Raw genomic sequence first — 17455 nt, 5'->3', positions numbered from 1 at the left:
ATAGATGTTAAGATAATCATACAATAGTGAGCAACCAGTATCATAGAAACATTCACTCAAAAGGACATTTACCTTCTGTCTCTAATGGAACTGTTTTTATTTGTTTTGGAGTGCTCGAGCGAAGCCCTCCAACTGAATAGTGTCGATACAGAAGACAATACAACCAATAATCTATACCTAATAAAGTGCTCACTGAGTGTATATAACTATTACTACAGTCAGATTAGTTACTACCAATATGGCAGTAGGAATTGATAATAAAAAAACAACATTCACTAAGTAGCTAGTCCAGTAAAAACTTTTCTCGCTTGTAACTTTTTGATTTTCCCTCCCGGCGTAGTAAGTACTTCCTGCATCAGCTCGGGACAGGAGAGGGTGAGGGGTCAGAGACAGAAACCAAGTCCCGGAGACAGGATTCTTTTCACAGCATCATCCCGGTACAATGTGACCCTGCTATCACCTTCATTAGTTTGAATGACCGCTGTCCGATCGCCACATTACTTATACTGGTGATATCCATCTGCGGCTTTGTGAGGTGAAACACTGCACAGTCAAGTGGGCCAAAATTCCCGGGAAGGACTCCCGACTGCCTCGCCTGCCGAACAATCCATCACTCCGGCTGCGGCTACGGCACAGGGAGGTAAGACAAGTCCCTGGCTAGCTTTTTCCATAGAGACAGTGAAGCTAGGTTGTTAGTCATCAGTCGCAAATTTTGTGCCGTTACAATTCACTTACTCTGGTTATTCTTTGTTTGCTTGCTGCCGAGCTAATTTACCTTTACATAAATGGCACGTGTATATTATTACATTGTGTAGCTAGCAAGAAAGTGCTACAGTAGCGAGCTAGCTAACTAGCAACTTTAGCTAGACAGTCAACTCGTATGTCACAGCTGCACCGTAGACAAAGGGGGGGACGGAGAGTCGCCAGCAGACTGGCTAGTTAGCAAAGTACTTTCTAAAAACTGGTGAATGTCAGAGTGACCAAGTGGTAGTTGCACGTTATTAGCTACTTAGATATTTATGAAGGCGACGAGTGCATAATGTTACTTGACGAGCGAACTAAGCTAGCTAGCTAAATTGGCTAACTAGCAAGAGAACACTACTTCTTTGGAGACTAGGTAGCTGTATCTACCAATATATCTACATAAACATAGCTTAAGAAAGGGAGCATTAAGGCGTATTTGAAGCTTCTGGTCATATTCCCTATTTTCAATGTAGTGTAGTTATGCAGTTTTGTTAATTGTCCTATTCGCGTAACTGTTGTTTCCATCAGCCATGCGACAGTGGTGCCTTCCGGCTGTGGCTCCACGCACAGAACCGCTCCTCACTGGCCGACTGTCACCACAGTTGTCAGGTAACGACGTTCTGTCATCAGTTTTTAGGTTCATTGCTGTAACTGTTGCAGCACAGTTTTCCAGTATGAGTTATCACTTTGATGACTATAGGTGCCAATAAAAATGCAAATAATACTAATAACAATATTGTTGTTTTTTACATGTATTTTATCATTCACACACACACACAGAAATGTGATCTAAGTGACTTTGACCATGGAATGATTGTTAATGCCAGACATGGTGGTTTGAGTATCTCAGAAACTCTCTCTATAGAGTTGGCAGATAATGGTGGGAAAAATTAAAAACTTCCAGTGAGCAGCAGTTCTGCGGGCAGAAATGTGTTGTCAATGAGAGAGGTCAGAGGAGAAGGTCCAGTCTGGTCAAAGCTGACAGGAAGGTGACCGTAACACAAATAACCGTGCATTACAATAGTGGCATGTAGAAGAGCATCTCGGAACAGACAACACTTCACACCTCTAAGTGGATAGGCTACAGCAGTAACTAATAAAGTGCTCAGTGAGTGTATATATATTTCAAATTAACCCTCCATTATAAATATTTGGGTCCATCCAGGGAGGGATTTTAACCTGTGTGACCATCACAGAGAAACGTATCAACTGCTGTATTCACCAGTATACGTAAAATAGTACAGCAGTCCTAGACAAGGACCTGTGAAATTTTATATTCTAGCTCATTCTCCTATAATGGCAAAGCTGCAGTCGTGTGGCAGTTTGCCCAGTAGTCCACCCGAGATGCCTGTTTGCCAAAGCACAAGTATAAGAAGTGATTCCCATGAAAATGTGGATATTTCGTTCAATATGTCTATGCTTGCTTGACAGTAAAGGTCTATGTATCTATCTATCTATCTATCTATCCATCTATTGATTGATTGATTGATTGATTGATTGACTTTGAGCCTTTGATGGTCCTTTGCAAGGAGGCGTTTGGACTGAGTTCATTTACAGAACAGACTTGCAGTGATCATACATGCCTTTTTCTAGCATGCTGGTGTGTTTGGTATGGGTGTGCTTCTCAGTTGTTTTCTGGACAAGGGTACTTGTGCATCAATATATTGTCCTGTAAATGTAATATATTTGGGAGCAAAGACTAGTGTGCACCTCTTCTGTCCTGAACCTACCAGATAGATGCATGTTAGCATGTGAGCATTGTCCCTGGCTCCAGAAGGTGATTGGTTCAGTGAAGTAATTTCAACAGCAGTTTAAAAAAGCACCTGGTACCTTATGTATGCTGCCAATATATTGGTATGACCTTTTTACCACAATTAAAAATGCTGCTTTGTCACTGTTACCATAATTACAGGGTCACTGCTCATGGCCATTCTTCACCTCACCACATTGGCAAATTATGACAGAGTGAGGACCGAAAGTCTCAGAACATGAGCAAGAACTGATTATTGTCATAATTTATAACAATAATACAATTATGATACTCTAATTACCTATTGACATTATTGAGAACAAGGGGAGCTTATTAGGATGGCTTTCCCACCACAGTCACCGGACTTGAACCCAATTGAACATCGGTGGGAGCGGGGAAACATTTCAATCGCAAAAGTTTTTGCTACGTTTTGCTATACTTTCTGTGTTGAATGATGTGTTTCGTACCAATGGTGTGCAGCGTTTTGCAACAGGTATATTTACTCACGTGTGATGGGTGTGTCGGGGGTGTAGCCCATCAGTAATAACGTAGACCTATGCTTTAAAGCCTCATATGTGATTTCTACAGTTACAGTACATCCACAGATCATGTATGGAAACTGTTGAGATAGTGCTAGGATGAATAGGAAGATACAAGAGGTGTTGCATAAGATGGTGGAATTAATGCCAAGCAGAGTGAAGGTGGTAATCAAGGCAAAAGACAGAAACACCACACATCCACAAATTTCAGTAAATACCTACACACTTTTTAAGACCTTTGTTTAAAAATGAATTAATTGAATACAAATTATAAACTATCATAATTATTAGTATTAACTCGGTAAATAATGAAAGCAGTTCTTGGTTTTGTCCTCAGATTTATGGTCTTTACTGTTTTTCTAAATCTCTGTGGGGGGAAATCGTTATTGAATAATAATAAATTATTTTACTTTATTGTACAAGTGTACATTTTCAATTTTTTATTTATTTATCCCCACCCACCAAAATATAGCCTACTCTTATAAATAGTGAAAACAATCAATTCTTGTAGTGTCCTCATATGTCCTCACTATATTATAGTAGTTTATTTTTTCTTGAAAGCAAGTGAAATATAAATCCCTTGATATGTGTGCACATATTCCTAGCAATACAATAAACTGAGGGTTGTAAACAGAAGTAATGCAAGAAATATTATAATGTATAAAATCTTTAATTAATCTTCACGTAAACATACATAATGTCTTCTGGGTTCCTAGCTATTTAAAAATCAGCTCATTAAAGTGGATCAGCTGGTACAGTGTACAGTATGCAAACAGAATAAAACATAAGTATTCTTATTATTACATTGCATGTGGCTGACACTTTTATCCAAAGCAACTTACAGTTGTTTATACTGGAGTCAATCCTGGAGCAATGCAGGGTTAAGGGCTTTGCTCAAGGATCTTATTGTGGCTACACCAGGGATTGAACCACTGACCTTGCGGGTCCCAGTCATGTACCTTAACCACTACACTACAGGCCACCCTGTAGTAAGTATACTTATTATGGTGTCAAACAATAAATCAGAAACCATTTTCAAACCATTTTAGCATCATTTTAGCCTGTAGTAAATTATGATGATTCCCTAAACCTATGGTAAAGAATTACCATTACCAGAACTAATGTCTATGGATTGCAAGCTAACAGAAATAGCGTGCATACATTGGTTATTAACAAGCTTTGTCACTATTCTACTGTGTAGTTTACTAAGATAGCTACAGTATATCCTTTACCTGCCATATGGAGTGTACAACAAGTTGGTGACCTAGAGTAGCTATGCAGCTAGCAAGCTATCACTGAAGTTATTTAGCTGATGTTTTTATCCAAAGCGACATACATTTGTTTATACTGGAGTCAATCCCAACTGGAGCAATGTGGGGTTAAGGGCCTTGTTCAAATGCCCACCAACCTTCTAGGTCCCAGTCAAGCACCTTAGCCACTAAGCTATAGGCTGCCCCAAACTTTAGCTGCCCAAGCTATAGTGTAACGCAATAGTTCAAGCATAGGAGAAAGTGGCAGGAGTAATTTCCTGTAAAAAAAAAATCAGCACAACCAATTTAGTAAGTAGGGTAATGCTCTTCTTTAGATTCGTGCTCTGTCGTTTTCTTTTTGCTCAACTCTTTTTTTCATGTTTGGCTCCCGTTACTCCAGCGCTCTTTGTGTCTGGCCCTTGCTCCTTCAGATGCCAGGATGGAGTGCTGCGAGGTGGAGCCTCGCTACACCATCGAGCAGATCGACCTGCTTCAGCGCCTGCGTCTGTCCGGCTTGACCAAGCCCCAGATCGTCCACGCCCTGGAGTCTCTGGAGAGGCTGGACTCGGACCACAGGCCGCCGTACTGCGACGCCCACGCCACGCCCGCCAGCGCCCCCGCCACTGCCACCGCCGCCGCCCCCTCTTCCTCCTCCTCCTCCCTCACGTCCACTACCACGCAGACCCTGAACTTAGACACCTCCCCGTCACCGAGCAACAGCTACGAGGCGTCCCCCCCGCCCCAGTACCCTGCCAGCGGGGTTCAGAGGTCGTTCAGCTACGACATGCCTGAGGAGGACTGGGACGTTGAGGAGAAAGTGGAGGAGTATATGAGGTAAGCTGTAGAAGCATGATTCCATGGCATTATGCGTTTCAAATTATTGGGTGGGACTTGTGTTTTGCTATTTTTTACCTCTAACATTATCTGAAGATGTATGGTTAGCCCAGAAGCCATCACCAGATTGTCTCCACCATGTGACCTGCGGGGACATAAACTTGTATTTCAATGGTTATTCTCCAGTGGTCCCTATGAGCAGTCCGACAGCACAACAGTCAACTCGTCAAGGGTCTAATCGTAGAACTGAGTTTCTAGCCGACATTTATAAAAACAGTGAGTTGATTTAATATGGAGAGAGTCAGGAAGGAAAGTGAACATGGGTGGAAGTTGAAATGCTATGAAAATCACATATTTGAGCAAGTGGTCCTGTTGAGCCACAGAGTCTGCTGCCTTTCAGCACTTGAGTAGCACCGCAATTGATCTGTTAAAGCAGTTTATTATTTTTTATTTTTTATTCTGAATCGGTTGTTGATCTTAAGGAAAAAACAAACATCTGTGGCTGTCCAGCACCAGGACTGAGTATCAATGCAGTAAAAAAAAAAAAAATAAAGCAGGGGACTCCAATCCTATCCAAAAACAGCTGGTGTGGGTGCAGGTTGTTGTTTCAGCCAAACAGTAAGACCATGATGAGTTAATTGGTTGTATCATTAATTAGTTTTTTTTTTAATTGACTTTTTTGTGCAAGTTAAATGTTATATAACTGCTCTTTTAATGTGGGCATTTCCTGCTGGTTCTAACAAAACCTTGTAAATGTTCCTGTTAATCATAGTCTGTGCTTAATTAGTGGCATTTACTGAAATGATTGCGGTGGTGCTAATGGGATAATGAGAAAGGGTGGGCTATTGCGACCTCTAGCTGGTGAAGTACTGAAGTACCATGCTAGAAAAACAAAGGGAGAGGTGGCCCCTTCACTGTATGTGTGGGGGATTGTACATTTTTAAGTTCGTTTTTTTAGTTTAAAAACTCATTCTTGGACAGACTTTTGGCGTAATTCTCCTTTAGAAGTGAGAGAAAGGGTAAGATTAATATAACACTGGATAATGACAGTTAACTTTTCCTGGGTTGAGGCATGATGCTCATAAAGTGCTGAAGTGGGGCAGTTGAGCAAGGTTGATATGGAGAAAAAGTAGACCAGGATTTGATGAGAAAGGTACATTTTAGAAAGGTTTCCAAGCATCCAAATGGAATATGTACAGCATATTGCATTTTGCATGTCTTTTTCTCAATCAACAAATTCCTGTTGCATGTGTTTAATGCTGCTCTGGTCCTAGGAGGGACAGTAACTTGGTGAAGGAGGAGATCAAGGCCTTTCTCAACAACCGGAGGATCTCACAGGCCATTGTGGGCCAGGTGACAGGTATTCTGACCATTTTAACCCTCAAACTTCAAAACTATGGCCAAGTGACCTTTATTTAATTCCATTTATTCAAAACCCAAATCAGCTCAGATTTAGGACAGTGATGTGGGAAAGAAACCATATGTACAAAGTTCATATATAAATAGAGAGTGATATGCCTCAAAATCCATTTTTACATAGCTGTGTGTCTGTTGCCAACAGTATTCATAATGACATGTTTTTTAGTGGCAATTGGGCACTTCACACCAGTGTGAAGGTGAATGACTTTTCATGATGAGGTCTAAACGCAGCACATTTCTCATTTAGAATGTGTAATACTCTACTTTGACCTACTGGCGGAGGTCTGCTCACGTCCCTCAATGTTCACCTCTTGCCAGGGATCAGCCAAAGCTACATCTCCCAATGGCTACTGCAGCAGGGCCTGGAAATGAGCGACCCCAAACGCAGAGCCTTCTACCGCTGGTACCTGCTGGAGCGCAACAACCCAGGTGAGCAGCACCTATGCACGATCGTTTATTCACAGATCAGTCATTCAGAAAGTGCTTTTTTCTCCTGTCTCACGAGTCTGGTCACACGAAAACAACGTTGTGGTCGCTGACTACAGTTTTGTTATTTCTCCTCAAAAAAACGTAAGGGTTCCGATGGAACGAAAACCAGCAAACGCAGGTCGCCAGGACGAGGACAGAGACCCCCTGGAACAGACAGAGAGAGCTGCTAATGCAGCTGCTGCCCTGGTACTCTGCCCACCAAACACAGCCAGGTAACACAGGAAAGGCACACCCTCTTATTCTTCTGCTGCATGATGAAATTTGCCTTCAGATGGGATAAATTAGATTTATATATTGCAACAAAAAAAAAGACAATGAAAAAAGACCCTTACAGTGGCGTTCACTTGCAGCCTGTTGCCTCGAATGACTAATATGGTATTTGTGTTTTGAACTTTTACTGCCCCCTACAGGCGCCAGTATGTCGGTGCGTTCCCTGGTGAAAGAGGAGCCTGATTGGAGGTCCAGCGGCAGCCCTGCGGCGAATGGTGTGGGGGGCGGGCCTCTGCGGCTGCGCAGGGGGAGCCGCTTCACCTGGAGGAAGGAGTGCCAGTCCATCATGGAGAGGTGAGCCAATCAAATGCCTCGCTTTCATGAAGTCATAGCGGTTTTGCCATGAATGAAATGTGTTTTTTTTTTATTTGCATTTTGGAAGATTATTTGCTTTCATAGCAGACCACTCATATAAAGTGACAGGCTATTCCTTTTTGTTCATTAAGTATCCTTATTAATAAAATAACTTTTGTCTCAGAAATGTTGTCACAAGTTGTACAAGAGGGTCTCTACTGTAACTGCATCTATGATAAATTTCTACTGTTAAAGCTGAATTACAGAAATGGCTCCTTATAGCAGTGTGCATCAGACAGTAATTGTCTTTCCTTAAGCTGTTGTTGTGAGTGCTCCTCTCACCACTCTACAGTTGCTTCTGGTTGGCTTGGGGTCAGTTGATATGGCTCTCTGAGTGTCACGTTTCATCTGACCAGCTGACTTTCATGTCTCAGTTTCTTCGTTGAGAACCAGTACCCAGATGAAGCCAGGAGAGAAGAGATCGCCAATGCTTGCAACTCCGTGATCCAGAAACCTGGTCAGTTACCAGGTTACTTTTGGCCTCATGGGTCAGTTCAGTACCCTGTCCAGCTTGTAGTCGCAAATATGAATTATCTTTGTCTCAGAACATATGTGTGTCAAATGGCATTATTTTGCCTTTGGGCATGTTTGTTTCTGGGCTGTAGTACCTTATGAGGCTGAATTTGCTCCTGCTAAGTATTGTAAATGGACAATTTAAATTACATTAAGGGATGAACTCCAATCGTGTCACCCAACTGCCTGCTGATCCTCCATTTCCCAGGGTGCAAGCTGTCCGAGTTTGAGAGAGTCACAGCCCTCAAAGTGTACAACTGGTTTGCCAATCGCAGGAAGGAGATGAAGAGGCGGGCCAATATTGGTGAGACAGTCCTGATGAGGAGCATACATGGACGTTGGGGCTTTATGCCTTTCTCCACGTCCTCTATTGCTTGTGACCTGCTCTGTGATCATTTTAAATCAGTCATAATGTGCTATAAATAAAAAAGGAAGCTACACACTTAACATATTCTAATGTGGCCTCAAAATATTTGAAATATTCTTTGCTCAGTGTACCGGACCAATCCTAGGTGATTTACAAATTGCAGTGCACCCAGCACTTACAACGTTTACTATATGAAACTGACAGGACATTTCCCTTCATCATAGAAGCTGCCATTCTCGAGAGCCACGGGATTGAAGTGCCAAGCCCCAGCTGCCACTCAAACGGAGAGGAGGTTGAGGCTCCTGAGTTCTGTGAGCAGGTGAGTCCATTCATGTCCATGCAGCGTGACCCAACAGCAGGTAACGGAAGCCACTCTGGCCATGCCGTCAGCTTTCCACTCTTAACTTCTTCTGCTAATTTTCACAGGAAGAAGTGGCGTCCAGGAAAGACACGGAGGACGACGCGGGCTCTTTGGCCCTTGAGGTAGCGGCTCTGCCCAGCCCTGGTGCTCAGCTTGTGGCTCAAAAAGCCGAAGAATCTAAAAGGGAGGCGGCCGACGAGGAGTGAATCATGGGAGAGAACTCCTGGAAGGCAAGGACGAAGAATAAGCTGGTGAATCCAAGCTCCTGAACTGAGGGCTTCAGAGGGTGAGGCCAGGGGTGGTACGAGGTATTCCTCTGGAGCCCCTCGCCCCCTGCCCCCTAGTGGTAGGGAGGCCACAGTATGTATCTCCAGTAATTACGCTAATATTAATGGCAATATTAATCTCTTTATAGTGCATTCCAAGATGAGTCTTATTAAAGACCTTCTGAAAGGGAGAGGCAAGCAGGCTGTTAGAAGTGGGTGTGTCATAGAGCAAAGCCCACTCCCTACCGCTAAAGCATTTATTTCTACCTTTTTCCGCTGCTTTCATTTTAACGGCTTGATGAATTTCAAAGTTACGACAAAAAATGGCTGCAGCCCATATGCCTATCACAGCTGAAGCTGGAGAATGGGTCCTGCAGGGCAGGGAGCTGTGTGAGAGGTACAGCTTCAGGGTCAGCGTGGTGTGATGTGAAGTTCCCTGGGGTGGGGTGGGGTGGGGTGTTGACATGAGATGGGGACACTAACATGTTCTCAGGTTTTCAGAGACTGTTAAAAAAAAACAAAAAAAAAAACTTAAATGTAAGCATACCACCTGGAACTTTTTTGGATCAAAAATGATAACTTACCCATAAATCCATTGTCACATCAGTGCTCAAGTCAAATTCACTGCAGTAGCTAATTTAGAGGACATTTTAATAGGGCAATTATATTCTGTGAGAACCTTAATCTCTGTGAGAAGACTATTATGTCAGCAAGCAAAGCTAGTCGGCCATAAGAGGTATTTTTAGTGCTTTTCCACTGTGACAAGAAAGCAATAGTAACAGACGATTATATTCTAAGCTCCGCTTTTAAAGTTTAATCCTTCTGATACAGCCACAAGGTAAAAACACAGAAAGAATGCAAACACACAACGGCCATATCTGAATATGTTGTGATGACATTTCTAGTTATAAGGCCATTTTAATAAGCTAAAGCTTTATGACTGCAAAGCTGTACTTCTGCAAGACACACGGCTGACTTTAAACATTATGCATCAAGCTGCTTTCCAGTTAAGTGGTCCACCTTTGGAAATATAATCACTTTATCTCAAGGTCCTTTCACAGCCAAAGTCAAACAAGGATACATTTACGCAGGCATAAGGTGTCGAGGACTGATTAAAAGCATTAATAACAGATTAATCAAATACGTGACTGTAGAAATGAACACGGGGCAGCTCAAAGCTCTGTATTAAAGTGCAATACAGGCCCTGTTCATCTCTACACAAGCTCAAGTGCTGTACTGTATATTGATGTGGGCAAGACCCTTTTCTGTCTGCTTTTATCTGAAAACTAATAAAACCAATATACTGTAGGGGACTGGAATTTAATATTTTTTTGGTACAGAATGTTTACAAACATTATGCAAGACTTTGCTGTCATCTGGGATAAATCAGTATTCTTGTCCAGTTCTAGCCTCTAGTCCACTATCAGAGCAGATACTGGCATACCCGCTTTTTCAGGCCATGGCAAAGGCCACACAATGAAGTTACAAGTGAACTTTGCCATTAGGTTTTCTATGCTACTGTATTCAATTTTAAAGTCTCAACGGGTAGTTACTTTTGAGCTGACAACTAGTTAGTTACAAGTAGTGCATACAAAACATAGTTGACAACATAGTTCCAATAACGAAGGGTTCTGATTATTCTGTAATGGTGTAGGGCCCATCTACTTGGCATGATTAGTGTACACTCATTCCCTAAGAAGGCAAACATTACTTAATGGTCATCATCTTCACCTTATGTTAAAAGCATCTCTCTCTCACAGAAAAGGGTGCCTTTGAAAATGCCCCAGTCCACAGAATGCAAGTACCCTCCCTGTTCATGGTTTAAAACAGGGGTGCACAACTTCAGTCCTGGAGCGCCAGTCTGGGGGCTGGTTTCTGTTCGAACCAATTGCCTTAAATGTATTTTTCTGACCGCTCTATAAATGATGTTGATTAGCTTGTGTACTTCAGCAGAGTAAAATCTTTAGGATACACTAGCAGTCTGTAGCTGGTGCATATACAAATGTCGGATCAAGATATTATTTCCCGAATTAAAAATGAAGAGCTGAAGTTGGCTCAAAATCCTGATCAGCCCTGCCCTACACCCTCATTTCGCATTGGTGCTTCCAATTTCCCTGTCAGCTGCGCGTAGCTTATGAAGTTACAAAACATCAGTCTTATTATACAAACAGAGAACTAAACATGCAGCTAAGTACAACACAGAAAATGTTGCCAGTGCCACATTTGTAAATCACACGGCTGGCTGGTTATTCAGGGACTAAGTTGCAGGCAAGGGCACAGGAACACCCACATGCAAGGACTTGCAAAATTTGGCTCATGTTGCAATGTCTTTTGGCATTACTCTTAACAATGGAAATAGGAAACAGGTTTCTAAAAGCAAACACTAAAGCAGTTTCTCTTTGTAAAAAAACATTTATTCACATAGTATTTACATCTGTCTGGGCCTCACACAAACAGGATATTTTGAGGGCACGCCGTGTTATTGTGGGGGGCGATCAGACATGTTTGGAAATCTAAAGAAAGCTAAAGCAGTTGTGGGAGGAATCCAGAATCAGGTGGGGTTTGTTGGTGCGGAATGAACCAAGCCTTCACTCGGACCTGGCCCTGGTTGGCTGTAGTGTCACTCAGGACTGGTCCAACTGCCAGCACTGCTGACAGAACCTGCAGGGCACACCGGTCTTCTGTCACACATACTCCCCACAGTCTGAGATTATCACCTTCTGCTTGGGCTTGCCATCTTTTGAACCCTGGGCCTGAAAAACAAACACCAGTAACACCGTCACATCACTGGCACTGCAGGGTTTAAAGGAACTTACTTTATCGAGCCAGGAAGTAGTCTTGACTCCATGGACAGAACTGGTTAGCAGTATGCAGTGGTGGTCAGAACAGGTATGGTATGGGTTCATTGAAATGGCCAGAGGGGAATAAACCTGCAGCTCCAGCCTTCTGTGCCTGTCTTTTATGATTCATGTCACAACCTCAGGCTGGGATCATGGCCATCATCTCACCACATCCCTTGTGGCCCAATGCCCTGTTTGTACCTCTTCATGTTTTTATTTTTACAGGAAGGGCCACTGAGAATCTCTACATGAGTCTGAGATAATCATGGAGTCTTTGACAAAATAGCAGCATAAAGTATCAAACAGCAGGTTTAACAATACATGAACATTTCAGAACAGTATTCTGCATAGATTGTATATAGTGTAACACCAAGTTCCATTATGCCACCCCCTTCCCAGCGCCTCATTCTGCTAATCCCTTTCCCCAACACACCATCTTTTTCACATCTCACATCTCTCTCTCCCCCCCCCACCCACACCACGCCACATTCCTCACCTCCATGGCACGCACCACCTCCATGCCCTCGATCACCTCCCCAAACACCACGTGCTTTCCGTCCAGCCAGTCCGTTTTGTCGCAGGTGATGAAGAACTGCGAGCCGTTGGTGTTGGGGCCTGAGTTAGCCATAGAGAGCTGCCCTGCAGAGACAATAGGATCCCCTCAAATAAGAGTTTCTGAAGTGGGCAGATTTAAAATGCTGGACAGTGTTCACCTGAAGAGCTGCAGATGGTTACCTACCAAGTACAGTTACATACTAGACATGACTAGAAATTTGGATAGTCCTGGGCTATAGCTACAAATGACTTCTGCTGATATTAAATCCTTCCATCAGTTCATCTGTCAGACAAATGTGCATGTGTACGACAGATGAACATAACTATGACATGATACCATGAGAACAATTTCTAAACGCAACATTTCAAAGCAAAACTTGCAAATATGGAGCTGTGAACTTTGCACCGTGCCATTTCAGGATGTGTAGGTTATGTTAACACAGTATCCCAGACCTGGGTTGGTATGTTTGAGGACAAAGTTCTCATCCTCAAACTTGCGTCCATAGATGGATTTGCCCCCTGTGCCGTTGTGGTTGGTGAAGTCTCCTCCCTGGCACATGAACTGAGGGATGACACGGTGGAAACTGCTGCCCTTGAACCCGAACCCCTTCTCGTGGGTGCACAGGCAACGGAAATTCTCTGTCAACAGACACCAAGGTGTTGTGGGTGAGGAACAAGTGACAATGAATCACTAGAGCAATACAGGTTAGAGGAACATCACCAAATGGACAATGTAACAAAACCTTTCAATAGTGACTGGGATACCAAAGGGAAACCCAGAAGAGTGTGTACCTGCTGTCATGGGAACGATGTCAGCTCTGAGAAGGAAACGTAGTCGTCCTGCTGGCTTGTTGCCGATCTTGATATCCATGTAGACCTGAGGGTTCGCCCTGCCTTTCTTGGCCGGTGGCTCACCCTTGAAGGAACATCAAGTCAATACTACTGACTACAGCCAGCAACAAACTCAATTATATACTTTCTGCATTAAATACAACTAGGCTTATGCAACTGGGGCAAAGGGGTAACATTTGTTTTTATCTTGGAGAGGTGTGTTGAAATGCAAAGACTCCCGAGAACTGGGATCCAAAGGAAAGTTTTGAAACAACAGTTGACCAGTGAAATGACCATGATGGGTGAATTCTAAGGGGAAAATGCTTAAGATTCTCATCAGTATAAATGGTAAATGTCTGCATTTATAGAGCGTCTTTATCCAAAGCGCTGTACAATTTATGCTTCACATTCACCCATTCACACACACACTCACACACCAACGGCGATTGGCTGCCATGCAAGCCACCAACCAGCTCGTCAGGAGCAACGTGACCCAGCATACAGTACCTCCTGTGCTTCTGTATTGGCTGCCTCTCCTGCTGGCTCAGCCCCCTCGGCTTCCTCTGCGGTCTTCCCAGAAAACTTCTTCAGCCAATCATCATCGGACCACACTGCGAATAGACCAATTGGCAGGGAGCAGTTATCAGCGAGACAGAGCAGTGTGGTGGGTTTACGGCTATGCAGAATGCCCATATCTGCCCATACAGCCCATGCACATATCTGATGCCGATTTGGCTCAAATTCATTGCACAGACTACACCATGACATCCACAGGTTCATGTTATGTTAAAACGTGAAACAATATCGCAACACACATAAAGGCGTTAAGCCTTATTTAACTATGCTAGCTGTACAAATTAACGATAATCTTATTCATACAACGTACACAAGAGACTGGACAGGTAATGGATCAAGCTTCTCACCTGGTCGCGAGGAGCCTTCTTTGATCCTCATGGGCTTGGCAATGTTTACCCTGATTGTTCTGCCAAAGAGCTCTGACTCATTCTAAGGGGAATAAACAAAACAATTTCAACCTTGGTCTTCCATCATCTAACAGCATCTATAACCAATATTGCTCAAAAACATCATGCAATAGCTGTGAAATTCAAGTGCATGTTATTTAGGCATAGACACAGATGTATTATGAATGTCCAACTCACCATATTATCAATAGCGGCAGCAGCATCCTGTTTAGAAGGAGTGGAGACAAATAAGTCAAGGAAACAATGATAATGCGTAATGATGCCCTACATGTCTACAAATAAATAATAAAAATAAATAATGCCATGGAAATGAAACAACTGAATACACCAGGGCTGGTCAAGAAGGGCCATGTCCGTTTCTGGTTTTAATTCAAACTTCTGTGATCTGATATTTCATCAAACTATATTAATAAGCTCAGTAATTAACATTTGGTGTACCTATATGAAACATTATACTGGGGTCGACCATTGGTATTTTGAACTAATTAAGTCCTTGAGCCAGGGTAATTAGAGCTAGGGTAAAAAACCTACTGCATACACAGCAGCCCTGCAGGAATGTAAATGCCCACCTCTGGATTACACGGTTAAATAATGTGAGCAACACAAGGCAGCTCTGACTTGGTGCTCCAGACTGTCCAGCAAACAACCCCCAACACTCACCTCTGCAAGTTCAAACTCAATGAAGGCAAAACCTCTATGTTTTTCTGAAAGTGAAAAGCAAGAAATGGGTAAGTCTGGGTCTATTCAAGACACTCTTGTACCACATCATGTTTAATTAGATTTAGCATGCTGATTTGGCCTTATAAGAAACCCCTGGAACCAAAATTACACTTGTCACGGATTGTCAATCACGGAGATATGGGCTAATAAAGTTAGCACTAATTAGCGTGACTCCATGACTTTGACTTGCCCCATCTCGATTACTGTAGATCATAGAGAAATTGTTTTTATATCACTTCATTTGCTCCATCTTTTACATGTTCTCTAGAACATGAAAAGTAAAAGGTAAAAGAAACAATCTGGCATCTTTTAACTGAAAGAAGTGTGGGATCCCATGTCAAGTAACTTTGCCCACCCTTCTTTAGATCTTATAACAATTGTTATAACAATTTTAATATTTCCAATTGTTTCTTTCAGCTGGACAATTTGGCATTCAAGAGCATGAATGAGCTATGCACTTCTGGGTTATTGCTATTTTAATTAAAACAACTGATGTGGTTTGCTACACAGTACATCAACATTAAAAGGAATTAGTGATACTTCAGACAAGTAATATCTCAACAAATAATCAAATATCCAAGACAGAATTTTCTGGAGGATGAAATCCATTTGTATTTTTTTAGTAGCAAATTTGATTTCAAGTTCATAATAACTCATAACTTTGGCACCCTTCATTTTGGGGTGAACATAATATACACTCACTGAGTACACCTGCACACCTACTTATTCATGTGACTATCTAATAAGCCAATCATGTAGCAGCAGTGCAACGCACTGACAGAAACACGGACAGCAACGCCTTGTTGAGTGGCCAGATGGGTTTGAGCTGACAGAAAGGCGACGGTAACTTAGATAACCACTCTGTACAATTGTGGGGAGCAGAAAAGCATCTCAGAATGCACAACACGTCAAACCTTGAGGCAGATAGGCTACAACAGGAGAAGACCAAGCTTCCACTTCTGTCCGCCAAAACTGGACAGATGAGAAAAACATAACCTGGTCTGATTAATTTCTGCTGAGGCATACAGAAGGTAGGGTACGAATTTGGTGCCAACCTGCCTTGGTTCATCAGTCCAGGCTGGTGCCGGTGGTGCAATGGAGTGGGGGAATGTTTTCTTGGCACATAATCTCAAAGGAATGTTTTCAAATTTTCTTTTTTGAGAGCAAAGGGAGGCCCTACCCAGTATTAGTATAGTGTTCCTAATACATTGCTGAGCGAGTGTATGTAAACGACAGAACTGGCGAAAAACTATAAAGTGATGGAAGAACCATTTCTGTCCGGCCGAATGTATAGTCTAACGGAGATAGTGCAAAGTGATGGAGTAGCGCCAATTTCTGCATACTTCGTTAGGCGCTATTTTTGGCTACCATAATATCAAATACCAAATACGTGTCGGGTAATAAAAAAATAAATAAAAAATGCTAAAATACAAGAGAAAACATCGGAGGTTATTTAATATTATCCCTGGACACCAAGAGCCAAAGGGTCTCACCAGTTTCATAGTCGAGCGGTATCTGGATGTCAGTGATGTCCCCAAAGGGAATGAATGCTGCATGAAGAACTTTTTCGTCAACTTCTTCTGCGAGCCCACCTACATAAAACAGCGACGCAAATCGACAGCAAGTTACCAGTCTAGATATTAAAGATGAATAAATTATGCCTAAATTATGTCACGCTATTCTATCAAAAATATCAGCGAACAGAAAAATTCGTTGCAGAATTCCTGTGAATTGGTTGCTAATGCAGTTACCGTGTTCTAACTAGCTAGGCATATTAGCAACTACACGCGCTAACTTCACCAGAAATACTTAAACTAGCATATACGTTATGTGATTAGCGAACTCGATAGCTAGCTAAATATATTTTTTCGCACTGTTTGTGCTTTTAAAAAGTTAAATAAATTGGTTTTACTCACCAACATAAAGCACACGTTTGGCGGCTGCCATCTTGCTTGTACCCTTTAGCCTTTGACCTCACTTACTAGTAAACATTGGAGTGAACCGCGCCATCTCTGGCCACCCTGTGGAATGCACGTGAGAAAATTAGTAAGAAAACTAACGTTTTGTTACCACATATGCTCCTGATGTCTCAATGCAACTGAGCGAATAAAGAAAATATCTGTATTATTGCTCCTGGCATTAGTTTTCATTCATTCATTCATACATAGTTTCCACAACAGGTTCCCACAGAAATACATTTATTTATGAGATAATGCATGCTCACATCAATGTTCTTTGGCTGTTTATTCAGCCATATTATAACATATCCACATTACCATGTCAGCACATAGTTTCAATGTTATCGCGATACAGGCACTAATTCGCGGGTCTAGGTATCATCCCTTCGTTTCCTGTTTTTTAATTTTTTTC

The 17455-nt window shown here is 42.4% G+C and overlaps 2 protein-coding genes across 4 annotated transcripts; one reads left to right on the top strand and one right to left on the bottom strand.

Moving 5' to 3' along the window:
* Nucleotides 1-364: 364 nt before the first annotated feature.
* Nucleotides 365-9604, top strand: zgc:91944 (uncharacterized protein LOC436941 homolog). Of its 3 annotated transcripts, none has more exons than XM_061253641.1 (11): nt 365-640; nt 1273-1353; nt 4715-5117; nt 6392-6477; nt 6855-6965; nt 7112-7237; nt 7436-7589; nt 8024-8106; nt 8371-8466; nt 8754-8848; nt 8956-9604. In XM_061253641.1, the coding sequence occupies exons 2-11, from the start codon at nt 1275-1277 to the stop codon at nt 9094-9096; spliced, it is 1374 nt and encodes a 457-aa protein (XP_061109625.1). In that variant the 5' UTR covers nt 365-640; nt 1273-1274; the 3' UTR covers nt 9097-9604. The 3 variants fall into 3 exon arrangements, with proteins under 3 accessions (XP_061109625.1, XP_061109624.1, XP_061109623.1); XM_061253640.1 differs by having other exon boundaries at nt 7112-7247; nt 7437-7589; nt 8757-8848; XM_061253639.1 differs by having other exon boundaries at nt 7112-7247; nt 7437-7589.
* Nucleotides 9605-11559: 1955 nt separating this feature from the next.
* ppie (peptidylprolyl isomerase E (cyclophilin E)) lies at nt 11560-17125 on the bottom strand. Its single transcript, XM_061253647.1, has 10 exons — nt 17002-17125; nt 16579-16677; nt 15026-15069; nt 14543-14569; nt 14306-14387; nt 13890-13993; nt 13344-13467; nt 13005-13190; nt 12493-12635; nt 11560-11909 (listed from the first exon to the last, which is right to left on the bottom strand). Exons 1-10 carry the CDS (start codon nt 17030-17032, stop codon nt 11841-11843), a joined length of 909 nt encoding a protein of 302 aa, XP_061109631.1. The 5' UTR covers nt 17033-17125; the 3' UTR covers nt 11560-11840.
* Between the last annotated feature and the right edge of the window lie 330 nt (nt 17126-17455).

This window comes from Conger conger, chromosome 9 (genome assembly GCF_963514075.1).
Source record: "Conger conger chromosome 9, fConCon1.1, whole genome shotgun sequence".
NCBI classification, from domain to species: domain Eukaryota; kingdom Metazoa; phylum Chordata; class Actinopteri; order Anguilliformes; family Congridae; genus Conger; species Conger conger.
Note: the sequence above shows the minus strand (reverse complement) of the source record. Positions and strands in the feature narration are given on the sequence as shown.